Genomic DNA, 25,769 nt, shown 5'->3' on the forward strand with positions numbered 1-25,769 from the left:
GATGGCAGCGAGGCGAGGGCCTCGTCATCCTACACAGTCGGTTTAATGTCCGCCCCGAAAGCAACCAGCGAAAGTCCGGCTCGTTATTATTTCTGGTTGCTTTCAAATTGAAGTGCGGCGGTGGGGGTGAACCGAGACTTTTATTAGCCGTGAATAAATGCTCGTCTCTGGACTGGCTTCGTCTTGGCTGCTTCATTTGATCCAGACAGCAGGCTCTGGAGCTCTGAGGTAATAATCTGAGCTCAGCTGTGATGCTACAGGCTCTCGGCTGTATTTGTGTGTGTGTGTGACAGAGACGAGGAAACAGGGGAGTGTGTTGGTGAACAATGTTTGGCATTACAACAGCACAGTTCTATGAGCTCGGTGAGGCTGTTATACTGGATGCATGAAAACAAATGAGACACAACGTCACTCTTATTCCTTTCCAGCAGCGTGACTAATACTGCACACGGCTGCTGTTTGTCCTGAGAGAGAATTGTAACTAAAATGTTTATCCTCTGGATGTTCGTGGAGGATTAAAAAGTATATAAACTAGATCACTAATGTAAATATAGCTAAAGCTGACGACACTGAGGAGGTTTCTGTTAAAAGCAGCAGCAGCGTCATCGCAGGCGATGCTTCACATCCTGATTTACTGCCCCCCACTGTTCAGGTGCTGAATTGCACCTTGCTGAAACGTTTTTGAAGACTTTTCCAACCAGCGCTCAGAGGAACGAGAGTAAATGCACACCTGTCTTGTCACACTCTGCTTTATCTGCCGTTAGCATGTGAATAAAAACCAGCTGTGGACTAAGTAAACTTAAAAGTAAAGTAAAGTAAAACGTGTGTTTGGACAGTTTGTAGGTGATGCATGTTTTGGTACATCAGTAATTTAGTCACACATATATTTAAATTACATTTATTTAGTGTAGCTTGATTATGCTGAATGAACTTCTTGATTTTCCACAAATAGCCTGTTGAGTTTTAACTGTATTTTTTGGCCACAGCGGAGCAGGCTGCTAACACAGTGCTGACATAATATCACATTATAGTGTTCATATGCTGATCATGTTTGCAGAAAGTTGCCTACTTATCATTTATTTCCTGCTTGTGTCCACCTGATGAATGAAATTCCTGGTATTTAGCGGTTAAATGTCATGCATGTACACAAAAATGTCTCCACTGTTTTAAAGCAAATCTCCACCCAAATAAAACAGTAACAGCTGAAGTGCTGTCAAGAGCTGCCAGACCACCAGGTGGCGATATAATCCTGACCCTAAAGCCAACCAGAACACATTCATGTTTAAACATATTAAAATCCGGTCAGCTCGGTTAGCACCGGCACTATTTTGGCCACGAAATGTCACCTAATGTAAACAAAACTCTGAAAGTAAACCCTGCAAGTTTCTGAATATCTTCACCCTGAATATCTGAGGGAGTTTGCAGAAAACTCCGTTTTCAGGGACCTAAAACGCAGAAAAAGCTCCGTTTTAAAAGCAGCCGTGCTCGTGTGGACGAGCCAACAGTTCTGTGTTGTTGACAGCTTCTAAAATCAAGCTGATGAAAATCTTTCAGAGGAACAAAGATGACGATAAGCGGCTGATTATGTGTGAAACGTGTCCGTGCACAGCTTCAAACGCTCTCCTCTGCTGCAGCGTGCTGAGTGTCTGCTGGTATTTTAAGCAGCCAGCAGGAAAAGCCATTAGAAAAACGCATCTGGCGGCGTCGTGTTTGTGGTCGGGGGCGTCCGACACCTCTGGGAGCAGAAATGAGCCAAACACACGAGGAGCCCGCCCTCGACTTCGACCTCTGACCCCCCGAGGCCGACGCTGTCCGGATAATAAACCCCATTAGACCCTGCTGGGTCGTTGTGGTCTGTTCCTGCTCGCCTCGTGCTGCTGCTTCGTTACCACTCCGTCAACATATCGTTAGGGGCTCAGGATCAGTAACTGCAGCAGCATCACACTGAAGAGTGGAAGTTTCCTTTGAAATAAGTGCTGCAGGTCAGATTCTCGTCCTGCTGAATAATAGTTGAATAATGATAATTAATTCAGAGCTATTATATTGACTGAATTAATTCTCATCACTGCTGCTTTTCTTTGAATGCCTTTTTAAAAATAAAATTGAATATGTGCACTGTGTGTGACAAATATTCTACATGTCTTTGCATAGTTTTGTATTAATTTCTCTAACATCCCAACTCACAGATCCTCTGGGATCTAAACCAGAGTTGAAAATTAAGTTTTGTTGCTTTTAATGTCTTTTGTCTAATTAAACTTCTCCTCAGAACCAGGTGGCATCTAAAAGCTCTGCTTCTCATGTTGCACCTGTTTGTAAGTCACACCTTCGTCATCCCTATTGGTCCAGGAGGTTTTGTGACATCATGTAATCGCAGCCAGTCTGAGTGCAAACACCTGTGTGTGTGTGTGTGTGTGTGTGTGTGTGTGTGTGGGGGGGGGGGGGGGGGGGGGGGGGGCGTCTCAGCTTGTGGCATTTACATTTGACTCGTTTTGCGTTGAATTCTTCTTCTTCTTCAGCTCCCTGCGTTCAGAGTCGTTACAGCTCGTTCGTCCTCCCTCTCAGGTCTGACATCTGAAATCTGAAAAAACTTCACCCAAGAACACACGCACGCTGCACCCCCTAACATGCCGGTGGTCGCCATGGAAACAGTTCTCCCGTCGTTTCCTCCTCCTCCTCTTCCTCCTTCGCGTCTAACAGGAAATCCATACGGAGGGAGGGAAAGGAGAGAAACACAATCAATCCCTTCGAGCTCGGTTTGATTCACTCATTTATTCAACTCAGGGACGTCTTCCTGCACATTCAAAGCTGCAGTACGCAACTTTTAACACATTAAAATGAGAATAAATCAGATTCATGCTGTATTATTAGTGTGTGTCAGAAGGCAGACGTTCTGGTCTGACTGTTTTACTCTCTCTGTGAGCCTGGTTGGGGCGAGGCCGACCGAAAAGACAAAAACATGGATGGAAGGAAACAGGTGGAAAAGATGAACATTCAGCTGTTGTTGTGCTTTGCTTTGTTAGACCTGACAGCTCTCATCGCCTTCAATCACGATGAAGCAGCTTCATGAGCTGCTGCGAGCTGACTGGACGCCGCCCGCTGAATGCAGGATGTGTGTGTGGTGTGGCGAAGGCTCGATCCCGTCTTCAGCCGCCGAGGCCATAAGGGGGCAAACCTCACCAGCCTGACTGACGGATTAGACTGAAATGCATTTTTAAACTTTAAAGTATGTTTAAAAAGTGTTGATAAAAGTGGTTGAAATGCGAGACCTGTGTCATCTGTGTCATCCCCGAACTCCTGAAGCCTGAGCTCAGTTCATCAGTCTTTGTGACCATGTGACCTTGTGACATGACCATCTGCCACATTACTACATATTAGAAGGTGAAACTTTCATGATGTTCATAAACAGCAATTTAATAGTGTGGCGACACTCACTCTGTTGTGAAAAACACCTGATGGAGCATTCCACAGGTAAACAGGCTGATTGGTGACAGGTGAGAGGGTCATGATTGGGTATGTTTGTTTGGAAATGAATGAATTCTGCTTTGAGTCCAGACAGTTTTGGAACGCCACCTCTCTTCTGACTTAAAACCTTTTTTATCAGCTTAATAAAAGTTTATACTGTAAAAAAAAGTCGTTATATTGTCCTCATATTTACATTCAGCTCCTGACAGAATATTATCGCCCTGTGGCTTTTGTCAGGAAGCATTCAGTGCTGACGCTCTCGGGTCCAGGACCGGGTCCTCCGGTCACTGCACCATGACAGCAGGTGGGATGGCACCACAGAAGAATCACCTGCTCTTCAAGTTAAGACCCTCCTCAGTGTCTGACCGAGCATCTTCTGCCATCTGGTGGGCGTTTTGACACATTGCAAGAGGTTGGTGTTGACTCACCGAGCTCTCCTCTTCTAGTTTATTGTTCTTTACTGATTTACTTGTTGTTTTTCACTTGTGTTGTCTAACAGGTTTTTCTAAACTAGATCAGCTCACACACAGAATAATGCATCCAATCCTGGATTAGATGAGAACAGTGTGAGTGTATTGGTCTGGATGCCAACATGTTTTATTAAAATTCATCGTTTTCTTTTGTTTCAGACTGAAGTTTCTTCTCTCTTCAGACTCACGATGGTTAATTTTCTGCAGCTGAAGGAGGCTTCAGCAGCTTTCTCTTGTTGTTTGTGCTGCTGATCAGGAAGAACTGAGTTCACATGATGTGGATTACAGCTGGAAGTGGGCTGAAAACAAAACTTTTCTTGGCACATACTTTCATGCAGTTTAGCTCCTTTTTCCCTGGAGATCAGTCGCTGACGACCGACTGAGGTTACAGATTCTGTTTGTATGAACCAGATGAAATGCTTCTGTTAAAGTGTCTGAAGCTCAGCCTTTATTATTTATTTTAATTCTTCTTTTCCCTTTAGATTTCAGCACAGTGTCACACCTGTCGGCCTGACGAGTTCATTGGAAACACCTGGTTGTCTGTTTCTGGATCCTGACTGTGGTCACGTGACTGAAACGTTCACCTGTGTGACTTTTTAAGGACCTGCAGGCACCCTAACATCCACCTCGCCGTGTCTTTGACTGCACGCTTCACAGAACTCATGCAAAGTACAAACGACCATAAAGTGAACAAAGAGCCACCGGAACTGTTTCACTGCTTAATTAAACACAGCATTTGTTGTTTTAAAACTTGGTTCGAGGCTTGAACAGTTTACTCAGTGGGGTGAGCATACTGTGTGCAGATGATCCGGTCTGATGAGTCCACGTGGTCTGGGATCATCCAGAAGCTCCTCCGAAGCTGCGATTCATCAAGACTTCCTTCACAGCCGAGACTTTCATTTGTTTATTTGACTGTTTCATCATATTTACGGTACTTTTATTGAGTTTTGCTGGATTTCATTTGATTGTGGTGCAGATTCGTGGAAGTATTTTGTGACATTGTTACAAGGGACTTTAAATAATGTTTATCATGTTACAGAAATCCTGTAAACTTAAACATCTTCATCAAAAAAACAGTCATAAATAAATAATATTTGAGAGAATTTGACGTTTGTTGGAAATCATACGATCAAAGTGAGGAAATAAAGGCCAGCAGACACATGGCTTATATAAAAAATTAGACCCCTTTTATTGTGTTCTCATATATAAAAGAAATACAAAAAAGAAACATCGACACCGGGCGAGGGTCAGAGCGGGGCGGGGTTTCTGGGTTTTGGGTGGGGGCGGGGCGGCGGCCGGGCGACATAAAAAGGGGAAACGACAGGAGGAACGTCAGACAGTCCGAGGGGATCGGTCGAACAGACACCGAACAGATGAGGGCGCTGAAAACAGAACGCAGCGGTCCCGCCCAGTCCCTCCCTACCACCTCCTCCTCTTCATCCTCCTCCTCCTCCTCCGGGAGCAAGAGCGGAGTTTCAGCTCCACAAACATTCATCACAAGCAGAGCTGCGTCAGGAGGCAGAAACAATCTCATTGGATGAGTGAAACCTGAGTGGGAGGAGCCAGAGAAACCTTTTCAGAGCACGTGTGCTAACTGGGCTAACACACCTGGAACAGTGGCTTCGTTCATCCTTACGTCACATTCAGGATGTTGAGGGTCAGCAGGTCTGTAGACCAGGTTACCAGGTTACCAGGTGTCCTGCTTCACCTGGTTGGAGCATTAAAGCCGCCAACAAACAAACAACAAAGTTTCTGTTTACATTCAGTGTTTCTCACCAAAACACGAACAGACTTGTTGCATTTCCTCCTTAATAAAACGCTCGCTGGCTGTCTTCTTCGTCATCGTCTCTGTTGGTGCGTTGCTGTCTTTCCTGGTCTTTCCTTCACCTGCACTCAGGTGAGAACAAACAAACTAGGGGGGACCCACACATTAAAAACACTGCTCCACAGCGCTGGTAGTGGTCAAAAGCTCCACAGAGGACCTTTAAGGTTGGAACATGCCTCTCTGGGCTCATCCAGTCAGCCTGTTTCAGCCTCAATCATCACATTAGCAACACGAGATCATTTCCTCTGAAGCTAATTTTGGGGTTTTGCTGCATCTCAGAGCTCTGCAGGATTCACACTGTGATCTGTGTGTTCTCTCGAGCTAGGAGCTACGCTCGGCCTTCTCCCGACTTGAATATCGATATCGACAGACGTGTTATTAAATTAAGAAGAAAAATCCGCATGACTAAAATTACAATACATGAACTTAACATCCACCGATACGTGAACTTCTGTGGCCTCAACCAGTTCTGAAAACGTCAGCAGACACGTCACAACTCCCGAACTCCGAGCCTTACGAGCATTCCCACTTCTGAGGGTGTGAATACCACAAAAGGGGGGGCGATCACGTGACCTCTTCTCCTGAACGCGGTCAACACGACCTCATCTGAACCACAATTCAAGCTCAGAACGGTTTTAAAAGGGTTTGTCCATTTTCCACCCCGGTCAGAAGCTGCGAATCCTGCCTGCAGAGCTCTCATTGGTCAGTCGTTCTTCCAGCTGTGGAAACACCTGGACCGGACCGGACCGGACCGGACTGGACTGGCGATACGAGACCAGGCGAAGCTCTCAGTGCTGGGAAGTTAAAGTTTCTCTGACTCACCAGCCACTCCAGTTTACCGCGAGCACTGGGATCGTTTCCGGCTGAAGAGCAGCTCTGCCTCTGACTGATCTGTGTGGACCTGAAACTCCGGTCTGCCCCTCAGGACAGCTCAGTCTTATCGGCCGCTTCGGCGTGATGCCCCCCTCCCACCTCGGAGCCACCGGGCGCTAACAACGTCCTGCGGTTGTAGTGGTGGTGGCCCTTCATGATGCCCGAGTTGTTGTTCTCGTTGAGGATCTGCTTTTGCTTCTGCCTGTTGAGCGACTGCACCAGGCCGAGCACCACGGCGGCCAGCGAGTACGGCCCGGTGATCTTCCGCGGCTGCAGGATGAGCGGGTTGGGCTGCACCCGGCCGAGCAAGAAGTGCGTCCGGATCTTGCCCTCCTGCTCGCTGATGCCCTTCACGTAGATCTCGCCGCGGTACTCGAAGGCGAAGCCGCGCTCTTTCAGGATCAGGTAGGTCTCCTCGGGGACCTGGATCTTGCCGCTGACCCCCGTGCTGTCCATCCGGCTGGCCAGGTTCACCGTCTTCCCCCAAATGTCGTACTGAGGCTTCTTGGCACCGATCACACCCGCCACCACCGAGCCGTGGGCCATACCTGCCAAAAGACACACAGGTGACAGGTGTTACACCTGCAGACGGCACGTTAAAGCATGCTTCGTCCAGTCTCCACCTGGACTTCATGTTTCTGGTCTGAAAGCTTTCATTTTGCTACGATGAGAAAAACATCCGGGAAGAACGGATGCTGCAGCCGGCGTCGGGTGGAAAAACCGGTACGTCCGAGATGAAGTTTTATTTCATGTTTGTGATGAGACGTGACAAAAGAATCGAGACAGCTGCTCTGAACTGGCGTCCTGTGACATTCACGGTTGCTTTTAGGGTCCTCCTTCTTGTATACAAAGCACAAAGCTACATCGCTAACTCCTTTGTTTATTATGTTTATGCTCAGTGGCGTGCACAGGGGGTGGCAGGGGGGGCGACCCCCCCCCATGGCCCAGTTTTTGAAAAACACGTGCTAAAGTGCCCTCTTGGGTGCCAAAACACACGCTAAAGTGCCCTCTTGGACGCCAAAAATGGCGCTAAAGTGCCCTCTTGGACGCTAAAACGCGCGCTAAAGTGCCCTCTTGGACACCAAAAATGGCGCTAAAGTGCCCTCTTGGATGCCAAAACGAGCGCTAAAGTGCCCTCTTGGACACCAAAAATGGCGCTAAAGTGCCCTCTTGGACGCCAAAAATGGCGCTAAAGTGCCCTCTTGGACGCCAAAACACACGCTAAAGTGCCCTCTTGGACGCCAAAAATGGCGCTAAAGTGCCCTCTTGGACACCAAAACGAGCGCTAAAGTGCCCTCTTGGATGCCAAAACGAGCGCTAAAGTGCCCTCTTGGATGCCAAAACGCACGCTAAAGTGGCCTCTTGGACACCAAAACACGTGGCAAAGTGCCCTCTTCAGGGGCGAGGACACGCTATATGTGCCCTTTTTTTCCTTTTCGCCCCTGCCCTTCAAAAAGTCTGTGCACGCCACTGTTTATGCTGGTTTGTTGGAGGCTTCGTCCATGACGCTCTGGAACAAACTAGGAAGCAGCTCGATGTTTAACTTACTTTGAAATGCTGTATTTTACTTGATTTCATGCTTTCTATGTAATATATTTTTACCTATATTTTATTATTTTATTCTGTGGTTTTATTTTCCATATTATCTTCCGTATTGTCGTTGTTTTCATGCTCGTTCTTATTTTTCCTGTCATTTACTCTCTCTCTTATTTTACTTCATTTCTTATTCTTGTTTTTATGCTCATTCTGTCTTTTCTATGTGAATCACTCACTTGGTTCATGTGATTTTCTTTGTTTTAAAGCACCTTGAGCGGTAATTCCTGTAAGAAAGATGCTCTACAACTAAAGTTTATTATTATTATTTGTTGTTTTACTCTCTTTGTGACTTAAATGATTAAACAGTCAAAGAACATACAGAATAGATCATTATTAACGACACTGTGATCATTAAACTCTTCATCGTGGAAGGATAAGAGAGCTGTCTGAGCTCTTACCGATCCTCAGCTCGAAGTTGTTGAAGGAGTGCTTGTTGATCTCCTGGATGCTGTCGTTGAGGGCGATGGCGAAGTCGGCCAGCGCACACAGGTGCCCCCACTTATCTTCACATTGCTGTGGGAGGCAGAGGAGAGGGGAGGGGAGGAAGAAGAGCGTGAGTCGGCTGAACGGCTGAACTAGATTTACTGATTTTGTCGATGGATGATTGGTGGCACCGCTTTGTCCAGTGCAACATGTCACAAATGAATGGCATAAACAATAAAGGCACAATAATGTCCCGATGGTAATAACGTACAGCGTGTCCTCCGGGCGAAACCTGGAGGATCTCACCTGCTTTTCGGGCGACAGGCCAGAGACGGCCATGTAGGTGCTGCCGATGGTCTTGATCTTCTCGATGTCCTGGAATCGATCCTCACCGAGCAGCTGTGAGAGAGAGATTCGGAGCATCAGTGAGTGTTGACTTGAACATCAGCGGCAGGTTGAGCTCAGCGCGGAGACACGAACGAGTCCAGTTAGAACCCAACACCTGGTCTGAGTACATGGATTCCTGCCTTCTGCCAGGCTGCCTCACAACTGACTGATCACATGACCAGAGAGGACAGAAAACTACTGGTGTGTGAATGTGGCATGTGACGCGTTTTCAAACTGTTGTTATATATGTTGTTATATAATCTGGTTTTGATGTTCGTAAGCAGCCTCACACTCTAATCTAACTCAGTCAGTGCAAACAGTAGTTTACTTCATTATGAATATAATTTAAGCATAGAAAAGTTTGGGCTTAATTTAACCCCTTAACGTCGCATCATACCGCTTTAATCCACATTACAGCTGAACCGCGCTGCATTCCTCTGATGTCGGTTTGTGCATGTTCACACACCTAGGAACCTTTTGCAAGCACTGGTTTCTCGTCTGACCGGTCAAAGTGAAAGAACCCCTGTTGTAATTGTTGTTAAAATGTAATGGTTGTAAGCCAATTTTGTATTTTGTGGTTGTTTTGATGAAATAAATGAATTTTGAATACACAAAAAATATGTTTTTACTGCATTTAAGCATTGAAAAAAGTGGACATATACCCTGTTCTAGTTGGTGAACCCACCTAAATTTATATCTATTGTATATGCTCCAGAAAAATATTAATTTATTAATAATCTTAATTTAGGATCAGTTTGAAAGCAAAAACACAAAGAATAAATTTTTTAATATAATTCTAAATAAATTCGGGCGTCAAGGGGTTAAAGCATGTTTGAAGAAGCTTTTAAAAACTGCATTTCTAAACAGGTGTCATTAAGCTCTACTTTAATGTATTAAAAATAAATATATTAATTCTGCAGTACTTAAAGTGATTCAAGTGCTTATAAAAATTCAATCTTTTGTAAGTGTACTATAAATTGTACTGAAGTGCACTTTTCAAAAGTGAACTAAACTAAAAATACTTTTAATACTAATGAAGTGTTCTTATGAAAACTAAACTTATTTTCAAGTCCTTTGTAAAAACTATTAGCAGCTTAATTAAAGTGAACTTTAATTAAAGTATATTTCAGTATATTTCCATCACATTGGTACTGCGAGTGTGTTTTGAATGTTCATGAATCTGGATTTTCACTGGTGGACTTTAGTCAGAAAAAGTTGCTTAGCAACTATTCACACTTCAAGTACGCTCAAGTATCACTCAGCGGTACTCGAGGACCACTTGAGTACACTTTAGTGTACTTGAGTGACAAAGACAGCACAAAGTGTCCTCAGTACATTTGTCCCACAGTACTGGGATGTCAGCTATATTTCTCTCTTTCAGCTTCCTGCCTGAAACCACACGTGACTGCAGCATGAACAGAGGACGGCTGAAGAACCACCAGAGACCGGCAGCCTCACCCCCCCCCCCCTCCTGCCTGAATCAAAGAGCCCCGACAGCAGACAGAAAGACACTGGTTTACATGTCATTATTGGAGGAAATACTCAGTTTGCTTACGTGTGATTAACTGCTTTGCTACTTGCATCCTAAAAAGTGCCGTTCTGGTCTTCTTCTCGGCTTCTAGTACTCGGAGCCTCCTTCAGAATCACTCGCTGTCATCTCTCATATCTGCTAACATCACCAATTCTTTGTGCCAGTTTCAGACACCAGGATACTTTTTAAAGTTCAGTGTGAGACACACAGGCCCGGGTTATGAAGACATCCTGAATTTAATCTGTAATGTCAAGTCCAGATTTCTCAGCTGAAGTCGGGTCTGCGGTGTGTGTAGATGTTAAACATCAAGAGACAGAAATAAAGAACTGAAGGTATTTTTCTCGTTAATAATTCTGCGGTGGATCATCTGGAGCCTTTGGAAGAGAAATCCTGGAAACCATTTTTGTCAGTTTTGAAGTTATGAAAGATTTCTTCTTTTCTTTTCTTGTGATTACTGAATTGTTGGTTGTTGTGCGTCCTGACACCCACATCACCACTAACAATGGCTGTATTAAACACTGCTGATCTTAGCAGCGTGTCTTTGTCATATTTTCCGTAGTTTATTGTGAACTGAATTGGCTGGTTTCTAACATTGTTGGGGTCCAGAACTGTGAGTTTCCTCAGGTGGTTTTAGTCGTAAGCTTTTGTGGGACGAACCAAACATCACGAGAGACAGACCTGAAAACCGTCAAACCATCACAAACGTCCAGGTTTTCCAGGACGAGCCGCAAACACACATTCACTTGATTAAGTCTTGTTGTACCTAACTAACCCCTTGGACCCACTTCAATGGCCGTCTCACCTCGTCAAAGTCGGCGATGATTTCGTTGAGCAGCCTCAGGCACTCGACTCCCTGATTGTTCATCTCAGTCTGCGAGTAGAAGTCGGCGAAGCCCGGGATGGACGCGAACATCACGCCAACGGCGTCGTAGGACTGCGAGTACAGCTCCTGTGGGGACATGTGTCACACATTCAGCACTTCTTGTTCACAAACACTTTTGAGGCTGAAGGTGCAGTTTGTTAGCCTTTGTGGCGTCGAATCGATTTGTTTTCCTGATTGTGTGTTATTGATTGTAGTTTGTTTGCTAGATTATACAATCAGTTGATGTCCAATAGTGTTCCTTGTCATGATTTTCCAGAGAAAAACGAGCAGAGTGTTTCTGCTACCCAGAACCAGACCAGCTAGGGACGAAAGCGGGTTTAGCAGCGAAACAGCCAGATCGTTTTTTTAGCTTTACAAACTGCAGCATTGCTCAGTCTATGATGGCTCTGCTCAGTATATATTTAATAACCCATCGCAGCAGAAGTCTTTTTTTTGTCTCTCTGCACATCTCTTTCCTCTTTTATTCTTTTTTAAATTGGCTCAAACTCAAACTCAAATGTCAAGAAACTCTTTAAAACAATTTTTGCATCTGCAGCAAAAACTGCAGTCTGACGGTTCTTTGTGTTGCTCGGGACCACTGTGATGCTCCAGAACCTGCAGCAGCTTCTGGACTCTGTATGTTGCACTACACGATCTCCACCACCGGGGGGCAATGTTGACACATGACTGCACAGCACAGCAGGCTTGTTGACATGCGTGTCCTCACATACTAATGTCACATGGAGTAATTCATCATGTCATTATTGAAATATTTTATTAATAGGCTGGCAAACATAATGTCCAGCCATAGTTCAACATTTCATATTAATAATTAAGGAAACGTTGGGCTTCTGCTTGAATCTTCAGCGTAATTACACACTTATGTAAATAAGCCACTGACTTCATTGTGACATCCTCACTGACATTATACTCACTTAATGAGCTCAGTCAAATGTCAAAGCTTGAAAGTTCGTGAAAGTCGAACTAAATTAATTTCTTGGTTCTTCGCTGCGTCTCTCGAGGCTGAGCCGGCATTCTGAGGTTTATTTGGGGTTTCATCCTGCAAGTGACGCCTCTTTAACGTACGTTTTCTACATCTCTGGGCTGAACGGAGGTGAATGTGAACGTGGGGGCTCGCAGATCTTCACGTGGCGGCTTCTGATACAGTTTTGTGTATTTTTTCTCGTTGTGGTAACGCTACTGTAGGCACAAGGTCTGAATGTATCTCATGTTTTCTTTCCATCGGCAGTGAATCCGAAATGTTTGCTGATATTTCTTGTTACGAGAATGATCTTAAGCAGCTCCACACTGAGAGGTTTTACATTTGGGAAAAAGAGATTATTGCTCTCAGAGTTGGGGAAGAAAATTTCCAGTACACTTCTACAGGATGTTTTTATCAACGTCTTCTGCTGTTACGCAGCTTTCTGAAGGAAAACCAGCAGCTGAGAGTGCTGCTGAAGTGTCCTTGAGCAAGGCCCTGAAACCTGCGAGCTTGAAAAATAATAAAAAAGTCTCAAAATGAAAACGTTGATGGAAATGAGTCTGAGTAATTCCACAGATCATCAACACCTCTTCAGGGTGCAGGAGCCTGTTAATGACCCGCTGCTCCAGGATCTAAATCACGGAACAATAAACAGCCTGATTAATAATGTAACGAGTGATTAGGACCCAGCCTATCCTAATGGATGCATTTTTAATCACGTCTCATGTTTAATTAGGAACAGGCGTGGGAGCAGAATGATACCGGCTCTCCTCTCCTGACATTCATAATTCATCAGCCGCTCGCCTTTTGTGCGGGACGCGACGGAAGATTGGAGGAGTCGATAATGAAGGAGCCGACGAGGACAGACGGGGACAATGCGGCGATTTGACTCCGGCTCCGCCGACCAGCACAGTCGGCCATTATCACGTTAGTTAACGAGAAGAATGCAGCAGAACGAACCGGGAAAGAAACACGACTTTTTCCACCATGAAACAAGAAAAGCAACAATTTTTTACTTTATTTTTTTGCCTGAGCTAATATCAAACGCTGGTGGTGGATGTTTCCTTCCAAAGTCATCACATCGTCCTTCTTCATTGCTGGCAGCTCTGAACTTCAGAATCAGCCAGACTTTGATTATGATGTGTTCAAAATGATCGCTTTCTATTATTTCTGAGCGAGGCAACAATGGTGTGGATAAAGCTGGGGAAGGATCGTGGTCGTGGCTAATAAAAAAGCTGAAGACTTAGAACTGCAGGTCTGTAACGGGACCACAACCATACCCTGAAGAGGCCCTCTTTTAAGTCAAATTTCTGCTCAGGTCGACTGTACGTGTTGTTACTGTGACGTGGAAACAGTTTGGAGAGACAACAACTCAGCTGCAAAGCGGTCAGACATCAAATCAATCGTCCTCTGCACGAGAACAGCGTGTCAGAGGTTCCACAGCATGGCTTTCTATGACCAGGCGGCGTGCACGAGCCTCAGATCACCACGAGCAATGCCGAGCGTCGGCGGGAGTGATGTGAAGCTCTCTGGAAACGTGTTGTGCGGAGCGATTAGTGCACAGAGAAGAGGTTTTGATGCTACAGCTTCAGTTATATTTTCTTCCAACTTTGTGGCGACAGTTTGTGTATTTTCATGTTTCAGGCTGACAGGGCCCTCGTGCACAAAGCAGCCCCATAAAGAAAAGGGTTTCCCAGTCTGGTGTGGAGGACTGGCCTGCACTTCAACCCCATCCGACAGCTCTGAGGATGAGCTGGAACGCCGGCTGATCAGGTGTCAGACCTCACTGATGCTCTGGTGCCTCAATGGAAACAAACGTCTGTAGCCGGGTTGTAACGTTTGAGTGTTCGCCTACTTTTAGCTTTGTAATGAAAAGGGTGCGTTGAAACCCCAGACGTGTGCGTTAAGGACTTTTAACAAGTGCAGATCTCCAGTCAAAGGAGGTTTAAGCACAGAAGCAAAAGTGCAGCAGAGATAAAGTGAACAAAAAGAGAAACTTTGGAAAGTTTGACTCTGCAGAGTCACTGCAGCGACGGAGAGACAAATCAATGTGTTCTCTGCTGCTGACTGACAACATGTTATTAAAACCAAACGCATGCAGGCAAAACCAGCCCACCCCCACCCCCCGTTCAGTTATATGAAAAGTGATTACGGAGCCTTTTCTTATCTTTGCGTGCTGGAACATCGAGGCTCAGGGAACACATTGTGATGGACACAGAGGACTTATTCTGCAGGTCTGTGTTGAGAAATGAGGTGATGCGTGCAGATGTGTGCGAGGAGGTGCTGCTGTATGAAAACTGAGCTGAGCCCTGCAGAGGCACTACTGAACTCACACTCGGCCATTTGGTTCACTGGAAGCTTTTATCTCGGTTCATGTCAGTGGCTGACGATGGCAGTCCTGCAGTCGGGTCTTAATTTCCGAGTTTTGTCCATCATTTCTGTTCAAGTGTTAATTACGTGTTGCTCACAAAGATAAAAGCTGAGATCTCAAACTTATTTGAAGGAGAAAACGGTGAACGGAAACATTTTGCTCAACGTTCTGCTGCCAACATCCATCACAGCTGACAGACTTCCTGCTGTTCTCACTGAACTAACTGTTGTTTTGTGCAATGAAGGATTATGAGCAACATTTCAGATGAGTTCACGCTCAGTCTGACCTGTAAAGAAGGTGTCTGTTCCCAGATCTCCACTGGTACTTTGGTGTTGGTTATCATAATTAATACAAATGATGAAAAAACTACAAAAAATAAGATCAAACTGGAATTTTCTTTGAGATGACATCATCGCATCTCCTTTTTCTTTTTCAAAATAAAGTCACTGTCGCGTGGTAATGCTGCTGACGTGCTGCCGACATGCAGCTGACATGCAGCCGACATGCAGCCGACATGTAGCTGATATGCAGCTGACATGCAGCCGACATACAGCTGATATGTAGCTGATATGCAGCTGACATGCAGCCGACATGCAGCCGACATGCTGCTGACATGCAGCCAACATGCTGCTGACATGCAGCTGACATGCTGCCGACACTCTTGCTCCAGTGTCGTACCCTCAAAACATGAAGATAAACATTTTAAAAAATGTGAATTTGTTTGTTTTTTGGGGTCTCAGAACTCCCACAGGCACATAAAGCTGAAGCGTCTCCACAGCGCTTCACCAGTCAGACCGAGCGAGCAGGTTTTGTGCAGACCTCGTTGTCCCGGTCCTTCTCCAGGAAGTGTCGGGCCACGTGGCTGGGCAGGATGTTCCTCAGCATGTTCTCGTTGTGTTCTCGCAGCTCCTTCATCTCGTTGATCTCCTCTTTGGCCTGGACGCGCCACAGGAAGTCCAGCCGGGCCGTGTACTCCAGCTGAAGACACAAACGTGACAGAGTAAGTTCATAATGTGTCCGTCTCTGTTCTCAGGTCAGTCATGTGCAGCAGATCACCTTCTGTGGACGCCAGCGGCCACTTTTCAGTCCTGTGCATGCTGTTCATTGTTTGTTTGACTCAGAGATAAAGTGCAGTCATCTGTCAATCATCCCACAGAGTCCCGAAGAAGCAGATCGGTGGAAATTTTGAGTGTTAAACTCAGAACTTTAACTCTGATTGATGCTCATACATATTTTATGTCATTGAGAAACACTTCAGACTCAAACCCACGCGTTCGCACAGCTTTAAGATATTTTCCTCTCAAGTCAACTGACAAATCTGCTGGAGCTGATGCATGATTCATGCAGATACTCATCCTGACCTTGCGAATGCTGCCTGACGAGAGATTATTCTTAACAGAAACTAATAACTAGGACGATTCTGTATTATTTTCCATTTTCTCCAGACATTTGGTTCTCAAGCCTCTCAAGACCTGAAAATCCCTGAGACTTTGTTAATTGCTTATAAATATAACCCAAAATCAGGGGAATTCTGTCCTTTATATCATTTAAATGATGCAGAGGCCAGGCTGCAGTTCTATAATGAACGGCTAAATTAAAAAATCTGTTAAAGGTTGGATCAATTATGGAACACAAGAGAGTGCGATCAATCTGAAGTGCTGCAAAAGGTTTCTAATGGGCAACACAAATTGCTTTTCTGAATGCACAATTAATGCAAAGTCATTTGAATACATTAGAGCCAAACAGAAGTCTGTAGCATTTAGTTTGTACTCGTAGGAGAGAGAGGAAAAAAAATCCCTGATATTGAAAATTAATTTTGGGGGTAGGCAGATAAGCCTGTGTGGATTTAAGCGTCTCTCTCTGGCGACTGGCGGAAACAGTTTTGTGATTAATCCTGGTATCAATTAGTCCCTTAATCATATGAGTGAGTGCAAAACTTCAGCCTCGTTTTCTGCTTTGCTAATTAAGAATGCAAAGCCTGCGGGGCTGGTTTGGTGGCGGGATAATGAGGTGGTGGCCGGCGAAATAACCAGTCGCTCAGGCGTTAACTAACATGACCTCCGCAGCGACGCTTTTATTCTAAACGGCTTCTATTAGCCCTCAGAGAAGCATAAAAACACACTGGTAATAAAAGCATGAGAGCTGCTGTCGTCTTCCACAACGTGTCATTAGCGTTACTGCAGAACAGTCGTGTGTTCTGGGGCGCTACGAATAAAACATATGAGGATGTTAAACACAAAGCAGATTTACACAAACACGACAGTATTTGTAGAAATGAGACAAAAAAACGCGAACGTTTGGAGACTTTTCCTGCACTAAATGTCTTTTGGCTTCCGAAGACGTGTTTTTAACATCAGCTTCTAACTCATCCTGAGAAGTGAAAGTGCCACCATCATTATTCCATGATGTGCAGTTCTGAGAATGTGAATTCAAAGCTGTGTTAAAGGATAACTTTCGTTTTTTACAACCTGGACCTTATTTGTAGCATTAAATACGCCCATTTACTCACCCAGACAACTTTGGTGGCATTTGGAGTCGTTTTGAAGAAATTAGCCCCAGAGGAGCGGCGCGTATATCCGTATAATGCGATTAATCGGGGCATCCATGCGCAGCCTCTATATAACTCATAATCTGCAGAAACTCGTTCATATTCCAATATTTAGTTATGATATGCTGGTGCTATTCCCCTCTGAGCCCGTGGTGGCATGTTATCAACATCCGGCGTCTCTAGACAACTACCTCTGACGTGGATGATGTCATTACCGAACGCCGCGCGCTACGAATACGCAATAACGAACCATAGCTGTGCCAAAACTACAGCTAAACTAGCCGACCGCCGGCTCAGAGGGGAATAGCACCAGCATATCAGAACAAAATATTGGAATATGAACGAGTTTCGCAGCAGATTATGCGTTATATAGAGGCTGCGCATGGATGCCCCGAGTACTCGCATTATACGGATATACGCGCCGCTCCTCTGGGGCTGTAAAAAACGAAAGTTATCCTTTAAAGTTCAGTGTGTAGGACCACCCCTCACCTCACTCAGTGCAAGGTCAAAAAGAAGTTTACTTCATTATGAATATAACTAGTAGAGAGAAGTCATTAAACTTTTACTATTTGTGATCAATTTAAAATAAATGTAATAGTAATAAAGTGTACTTCTGAAAAGTAAACTTATTTTCAAGTCCTTTGTAAAACACTATTAGCAGCTTAATCAAAGTGAACTTTAATTTCACCTCAGTTCAAGTATATTTAAGTATATTTCAAGCACATTGGTGAAATAATACAATTGAACTGCAACTGCATTTTGAATTCTCATGAATCTTTGAGTACAGTAAAGTATAGTAATAGTAAAAAATGTTTCCAGTAAGTATAATTGAAGTGTAGTATGTTTTCTCCAGGGTACGTCGGCCTCCTCTGGAGCATGACAACATGAAAGTCAGTGTTGGGTTTGTCCGCTCTGGGCTACTGTAGGAACATGGCGGTGCAACATGGCGGACTGCGTGGAGGAGGATCAAGATATAAAGGATAGAACCACCACCACAACACCGTACTACTTATTTTCAGGTGATTATACACTAATGAAAACATAATTATGAATATTATAAAACATTTCTGCCAATAGATCCAATTAAATCCTCCACACTAAACCTACAAATGTTTGTTTTTTTTACCTTATTTACTTATATATTAGCATATGCTGTGGTCATTGTGCTATAAGATAAGATAAGATAAAACTTTATTTATGTATTTATTTATATTACAATGTTATCATCTTTGGAAAGTGTCAGATAATCTACAGCATCAGCTCTCTGCTAAATCTCCTCTCATATTACACAGACTGCAGCAGTGAGCAAAAAGCTGCCTGCTTTCACGGCCATTTATTGGTCTTATTGCCTTTTTATTTTAGCAAAATGAAGGACCAAAACAAAGATTAGATCAGTCATCAGGGTCCTCTCTGCGAAGCACAGGAGGAGGTGGAGTTAGCTGCAGAGGATGTGAGGGTGGAGGGTTAGCGTCCTGTCTCCTAGCAGTCAGCTATTTGGACTTGACTTTAGCCGAACGTTAACATCGACCAACTGATGGAGAACAACGAAAAATGCTGCTTTGTTGTTTGATCTACTCTGACCAGCCGGTCCTGAAAGGAAGAAACGTCTGAAAATAAGAGACGCGTCTGCAGCTTTGTGATGAAATGCTTCACGTTCACTCTGCTTCATAACGACATTACAGCTGTGACAGGAAGCAGCGGTCAGTGCTCTGCAGCCATTGGCTAATCACGTGAAAGGACTCAGGAGAGGAGCAAAAATGAGCCTCAGACAGCAGAGCACAGATGAAAGTGTCACAGAGCTGCCTCATTATCTCACATTACTTACAGTTAAACGCTCAATAATAGAGCTGAAGAGAAGAGCGAGCTTTACAGTGGACTGTAATCATCTACCTGATGAAGATTTTCCCAGGCTCACATTATTTATTGTGCACTTCAGCATCGTGTAAATGGAAAATGTGTGTTTTGTGGGTCACGTTCAGCGAGCGCTGAACGAGAGCTTCAAAGAGACTGTTGTCACGAAGGAGAGAAGAATAAAAGAGTGAACGAGTCTCCTCCATCTTTCTCCTTCTCAACACAATAACATCACTTAAATGTCTCTGCTGAGAGAAGCGCTGACTAATGTTTGTACATCCTCTGTGCATTTCCTCAACAAAAGACGACGCTGCTGTGAGCTTTCAGCTACAGAGGACTGAAACGCCTTGTTCTTGTTCTACATGATGAAGCTGCTTCTTTATTCCAGCGATATCTCACCTCTGTTGTGCTTCATCGCTGCACCTTTCTGGTGGATCTTTGAAATCTGTGATTAATGTCTGAGTCGGCCAGCTCTCTCTTTTTAAGGCTTCTGCACATTATGAATGAATTTAGTTTTTTCTGGAGTTCGACCAACCTGTTGTTGAGTGCACAGGTGACATTTAGACACGTTCACACTTCTTTCATACTTTTTTTTCATAGTTTTAGAAGCAGTGAAGTAAAGAATGTCAGGAATTTACAGGGAACTTAGGGGATCTATGGGTAAAACCCAGATGCAGACTCGAGGGCGCTTGGTTCAATTAATTAAAACATAAAACAATGATAAAACACACACACTAGGGACGAGGGCTATACATACAACGAAGGCAACACAGGGAAACAATGAATAAACATAGAACATGCGAACTCAACGGAGCGGGGAAAAAGACTAAGACAACCCAAGAAACTCACTAACACAAAGCGTGGCAGGACTATAGACAAAGACAAGACTATGAGCAAATTATCAATGACTAAAGTAAAGAACAGAAACGCTCCCCAAGGAGGAAGAAACAAACGGCTATAAAAGACCTTGAACTTAACTAACAAAACAACAGAAACAAAAATAACTTCCTGAAAACTCGGAGGAAAATAACACGACTATTAAATAAAACAAAATCAAGGAAAAATCTAACGAAGAACTGAAATTTGGCTTTAACTAGCGAAAACAAAACAAAGCTTGACTATACAAATTAGAATAAAAGGAAAACTCACAAGGAACACGGCACGGACATGAACACAGACAAACCAAGGGGTAACACAGACATGAAACGCGACACGGACATGACAAAGAAATTACACGACAAACACTCACTATGGGGACTATGGCTAGGACTATGACTAAGGCTGTGGCTGTGGCAGACGGCAAGGGGACAAGACAACAAGCTAACGCAGACAACGACCCAACAAAGACAGGGGGGAAGACACAGACTTAAATACACAAGGAGGGAACACTAATGACACACAGGTGGAAACAATCAGACCATCACGCGGGAGGGAAAACACAGGAAGTAAAGTAAACCAAAGACACATAACATGAACCTTCAAAATAAAACAGGATGTAACAAAAACCAGGCAAAGACAACACACTATGGGAAACTTAACAAAAACCAGCGTGCATAGCACGGGTCATGACAAAGAAAACACAGCAGAACTCAAGAAACGGAAATCAATGTCACCGTGGTGACAGCATAAACAAACCACGACATCTGTCAAACAGAAGAATTTAGTTTGATTGAAGACAAGATGGGCAACATGGTTGTGTGTCGCGAAGGAGAATTTAATTTCCAGAGCTCTGCTCGAAGAAAACTTGTGTCAAAAAATAGAGAAAACTTGAATCACAAAATCGTCTTCCTGTACATGCAGGTTGAGGTTCTGCACATCGGCTCGTCTGTGATTTACACTTAATCACTGCTCTTATGTGCATCTCAGCAGAAGCATAATTCCAGCTTAACACCCTTCATGCATATCCTCAGAGACCTACGTATCGTTCTAGCCTCCTGGAAATCATATGGAAAGAATTTTTATACAAATTATCAGCTGCATGTTTGCGCTTCTTTCTCAGAAATATCAAAAGCTCAAACAACTCAGTCTCATGTTTTAAGATAACTAGTCTTTCCTGCACAATGTATTTATGTAAATCTTTATTTAACATTTGCTCTTTGTGCCATATAAAAAATAAAAATGTTCGTATCACAACACCTGCTGTGAGCCTGAGCAGGAGAAATAACAAAGTGCTTTTCTCACAGATATTTCTGTTTTGCAGAAAAGACACTTACGGAGTTCACATTGTGCTTAAATTTGGCGCATCAAGCCATTAACGGTGGCCTGAAAAGCTGGATCACACTCTGCACACTGGACCTGCCTTCAAAGAGTAAACAGTCTCTTTTATATGGGCTCTTTTCTCTCGGCCTGATGGATCTCACAGCTTTCAGGGCTGTTGCACGCTTCATGCTGAGCTGTCATTGTCTCTGCTTCAGCAAACAAGTGGTAGCGCTGACCCTGGGAAAATCAATATGCCACTGGATGACTTCAAATGTGGCTGCTCTCTACTTTCATGGGGCTACAAAGGACCTTCAATTACGGCCGTCTGTCCTCCATCTCTGACCGCCGCCGAGCCGCTGAACTGCGTGATCAAAGGTTGCCATAGAGAGAGCATGAAAGCAGCGCCGGCTTCCTTCAGGCTGCAGACTGACTGCATCTTTATAGAAACGGCTTAATAATGCATCAGATGTGTGAACAAAGCGGCTTGTTTCTGTTTTTCTTTCTATCGGGCAGTTCACATGGTACAGGATGGTTTTCTGGTAATATGGATGATTGCTTCCCAATCTCTTTGACATGTGGCCCCTTAAAGCTGCCCCCACCGGGTCCCTCATCACAGCTTGCATAAGTTTGCGAGTAGTTCGACTAAAAGGGTGTTTTTCTTCTTTTTTCTTCCGTTATTGATTTCACAACTCATCAGATTTATTGCACAACAGCCTGGAGAGATTTATCCCAAACTCCACATTCAGAGCTGAGCTCCAGGTTTGATGTCTGTTTCTCAGATTTTTGCCTCCAGTCCCAGTGAAAGGAGATAAATGGGATCTAGTTTGCGGCTTTCACAACATAAACAAATTATATTTAACATTTTCAACAGCAATATCTGCGGAAATATTACTGGATGATCGCTTGAAGTATCTCTTCAGTAGGAAGTCAGTGCTCAGTGCTCGGAGTCTATGATGGCTTCAGACTCCTCAGATCTCGAGATGATTGTTAAAGCATCAGCGAGGTAGCGTGACATACGTCAGCTCGTTATGTGATCGCATTCATCGCTGTCTTTTTCTTTCATTCAAGTCTAGTGAGTCTGCAGCTCTGCATCACTTCCACAGTGTTTTCTGATCACAGTGGACTTAGTTCAGCTGTTTACATCACGGTTGGTGGTTCAACAGGATGCAACTAATCTAGACTCATCAGTCAAAAAGTGTTCCCGTTCTAATGTTCATGTTTTTGGAGCTTCTGTTGGTGTAATCAGTGACAACACATTTTCTGGCTTGCCTGCTCTTCACTTTTTGTACTGTTGGTCTGTTTTGGGCTCGTACCGTAACAACAGGATAAAAAGACAAAGGTTTTCTGAGCACACCTCACGGTCTAACGTCTGGTTATGTTCAGGGGGTCGTTTTCTGGACTGCGTTTGAGATGAATCAAATTTCACGGACGATGAAAGCGTCGGAGCTGGCGTCGTCTTACCTGCTGGCCGTGATAAAACACAGCGAGGAGGAACATGGCCATCAGCAGCAGCGACGTCTCTTTGGTCCCCAGGAAGTTTCTGTAGGAACGAAAAATAGAGAAAATGTTGCTCGTCTGTCGTTTCACTGGTGCAAAGTGCAGCTGGTTGAACAGCCGTGAGTCGTCTCAGCTCTGCATGTGACAGATGTGCGTGCACCGCATCGCCTTTTCAGATTGAAGTAAGCACTTTTGATTTTCCTGATTTCCCGAAGGAGAGCATGAGCTAACTTTACATGGTAACCACTGTTCTCGTCTCATATACCTGCTACTTCCAACACAAAATAAAATCCAACAGGACCAATGAGTGGAAACCAAACATTTACATTCATCTGCATCACAAAGCATCCGGTGATTTGAGACGTGTCAGTCGATCACCACAAACATCCTACAGACAGAAACAGCAGCCATGTGATGCATAGATTTCATATGAAGGAGCAGCTTCATTTAAACTCATTCTCACTCCTGATGCAGCTAAATTTGTCACGACTGCAGCTGTGAGAAGAAACGGATCCTTGAAGTGCAGACGTGGTCCTCTTGTGGCGTTTGCGGAGCAGCTCAGTTACTCTGAGAAACTACAGAAAGAGTGTTTGCATTGCAGATTTTTTCTGATTTCAAGCCATTTTCAAAAGTCCAAATTAGCAGCATTTTATTAGGAAAATAATAAGTTTTATTTATGCAGCAGGAGACATTTTTCTTTTTCCAAAGAATGAAAATGTTGACAAATGATGTTTCATGCAGCAACTTAATCATGCTGGAGGTTTTCTTAAAAATAGGACATGCTGTTAGTATCATATTAATGCTGCTTTACAACAGAATAAAGCTAATTTTTAGGTAATAAATGAATAGTGAATGATTCACAGCCCTGTTTTCATGACTTTCGGCATAAATTAGTAAAATATTACTAATGTGGAACTTTTTGCAGTGGAAATCATACAAAGTGGTTGTTCCTCTCCTAATGAGGTTTTTTTATCTTGACCCTCTCTCTCGTATCCCCCAGAAGAAGAAGAAGAAGAAGAAGTGAATGTGACTCCCATCAGCTCCCTATGGAGCCTTTATGGTATTCTTAACAGGTCACAGTTCCATCCTCAGGTTGCCTTCGTACCTGGCTGCTGTAAAGGTCACTGTACAATCACTGACGACACCTGCAAGATGAGTTTTCTCACATTTGCAACATTTATGTACAGAAATAAGGTCAACGTGGCTCCCTGGCGTGTTTTTGAAGAGGAAGAGGAGCACATATCTGTCTTTGCTTTAACACATGTACTTTGTTAATATGGTATAATGTTGGTGAATGAAGATTCAGTCCGATAGAGAGAAGTGTTCAGGTTCAGGTAGTTTCTTCTCCAGTTTCTGTTCATGCACGGTGACATTGACAAAAGACTGGAGCTCGATTTACCAGACTGATACTGACAGCAATATCTGAGGGTATGAAAACAAGACTCCCACTCTGCACACATCAATGTAACCAGACGCTACACGGCCAAATGTAAGTGGACATCCAAACACTCATATATGATTCTGAAACACTCACTCCGTGTTGTGGTGGACGGTGTCGTAGCGGACAAACAGCGAGGTGTAGAAAGCTTCCGTCAGCAGCGAGTAGATGGCGATCATCACCAGCAGCACCGCCAACTTCAACACCGAGTTGAGCCGCAGGAACACGGCACACGTCACCATCGCCAGGACCCCCGTGAACACAAAATACTGGGACGACAAAGAGAGACCTGGTTTGTGTTCTGTTCAAGCGCCCCTCATGGATGACCTGTAACAACTTTCATCTACAGCAGAGGTCCGGATCCTGGGTCAAGCACCCAACATTAGAGCCTACATTTCCCACAATGCAACTCAATAACATCTTTTCATTAGACTCTCCATAAACACCCACCTCTTTTTAAAGTCCATACCCACAGTTTGTAGCACAGGATTTCAGTGATTAATTTATAGTCTCCAAATCTACACTGAGATACCTGTGATGACATCACTATGACATCACCATGGGTCGTTTCCTGAGTCTGGATAAAGGTGCTCCAGAGCCACGTCAGATGCTCTACAGGTGTTTTCACTGGCTGATTCGTTTGAACCATGACTAATAAACTGACCTTTATGTGTAAAGTTGGTGGAGTGTCCCTTTAAAGGATGAACCATTAAAATGAATGTATGGCTTTCCTTTGGCTTCTCTTACTCTGTAAACACAAGCTTTGCTGCCCCGCTGGAGGAAATAAGGTCGCGACATATACAGGCGACGATTCTTGGCTCAAGCCCGGACTGATAAAACGTTCCTTCCTCATTCCTTATTCCATCAATTAGCCGCATATTGTGTGAGAAAGACAAAATAATGGATGTTTTCCCCGTGACGTTGTGATGGCTCCATCGGTCGCCGTTGTCTGAGGCGAGACCTCCCTCTGGGTGCGAGCAGATGTCGGGGATGTTTAATTCATCATTTTGCTGCTGTCGCAGAAGTGAAAAAGCACAACAGATGGACCTGACTGCCAAATTCAGACAACTCATTTAGTCTGTACCTCTGGGTAGAAGCAGATGTCTGGGATGGAGGCCGACTCGTTGTACGTCTGGTTCCTGAAGGTGCTGGACTTGTCGAAGTCGCACCACAGCTGTGAGAGACCAACAGGGGGGATTACTGTTGTTTTACAGTCCTAAACCAGCACAGAAATACCCAGAACTCCTCGTCACACATTTCCCATCAAGCCTTTAGTCTTTCGAGGGGTTCGTGTCAGAGACTCACAGCGAGTAAACGGGATTAGATTCAACTGAATCATCTAGAATCCATTTATTAACATTCATATTTGTTTGAAAAAGAAGGAGAGCGTTTAACATGAGCACAGCATCAGCATGGAGTTAAGATCGAAGAAAAAAAACGACGTTTTATTAAAG

At 44.2% G+C, this 25,769-nt stretch overlaps 1 protein-coding gene across 1 annotated transcript in view; it reads right to left on the reverse strand.

Annotated features, from left to right (window-relative positions):
• Positions 1-6,678: 6,678 nt before the first annotated feature.
• Positions 6,679-25,769, reverse strand: part of adcy8 (adenylate cyclase 8 (brain)) — an 82,045-nt gene continuing 62,954 nt past the window's right edge. Inside the window, exons 11-18 of the mRNA XM_041948587.1 lie at positions 25,400-25,489; positions 24,412-24,584; positions 22,842-22,920; positions 15,602-15,760; positions 11,370-11,516; positions 8,956-9,048; positions 8,625-8,739; positions 6,679-7,178 (exon numbers count right to left, since the gene is read on the reverse strand). Coding sequence (XP_041804521.1) covers positions 6,679-7,178; positions 8,625-8,739; positions 8,956-9,048; positions 11,370-11,516; positions 15,602-15,760; positions 22,842-22,920; positions 24,412-24,584; positions 25,400-25,489 — 1,356 coding nt within the window. The remainder of the gene's footprint in view (positions 7,179-8,624; positions 8,740-8,955; positions 9,049-11,369; positions 11,517-15,601; positions 15,761-22,841; positions 22,921-24,411; positions 24,585-25,399; positions 25,490-25,769) is intronic.

This window comes from Chelmon rostratus, chromosome 12, assembly GCF_017976325.1.
Source record: "Chelmon rostratus isolate fCheRos1 chromosome 12, fCheRos1.pri, whole genome shotgun sequence".
Lineage (NCBI taxonomy): Eukaryota > Metazoa > Chordata > Actinopteri > Chaetodontiformes > Chaetodontidae > Chelmon > Chelmon rostratus.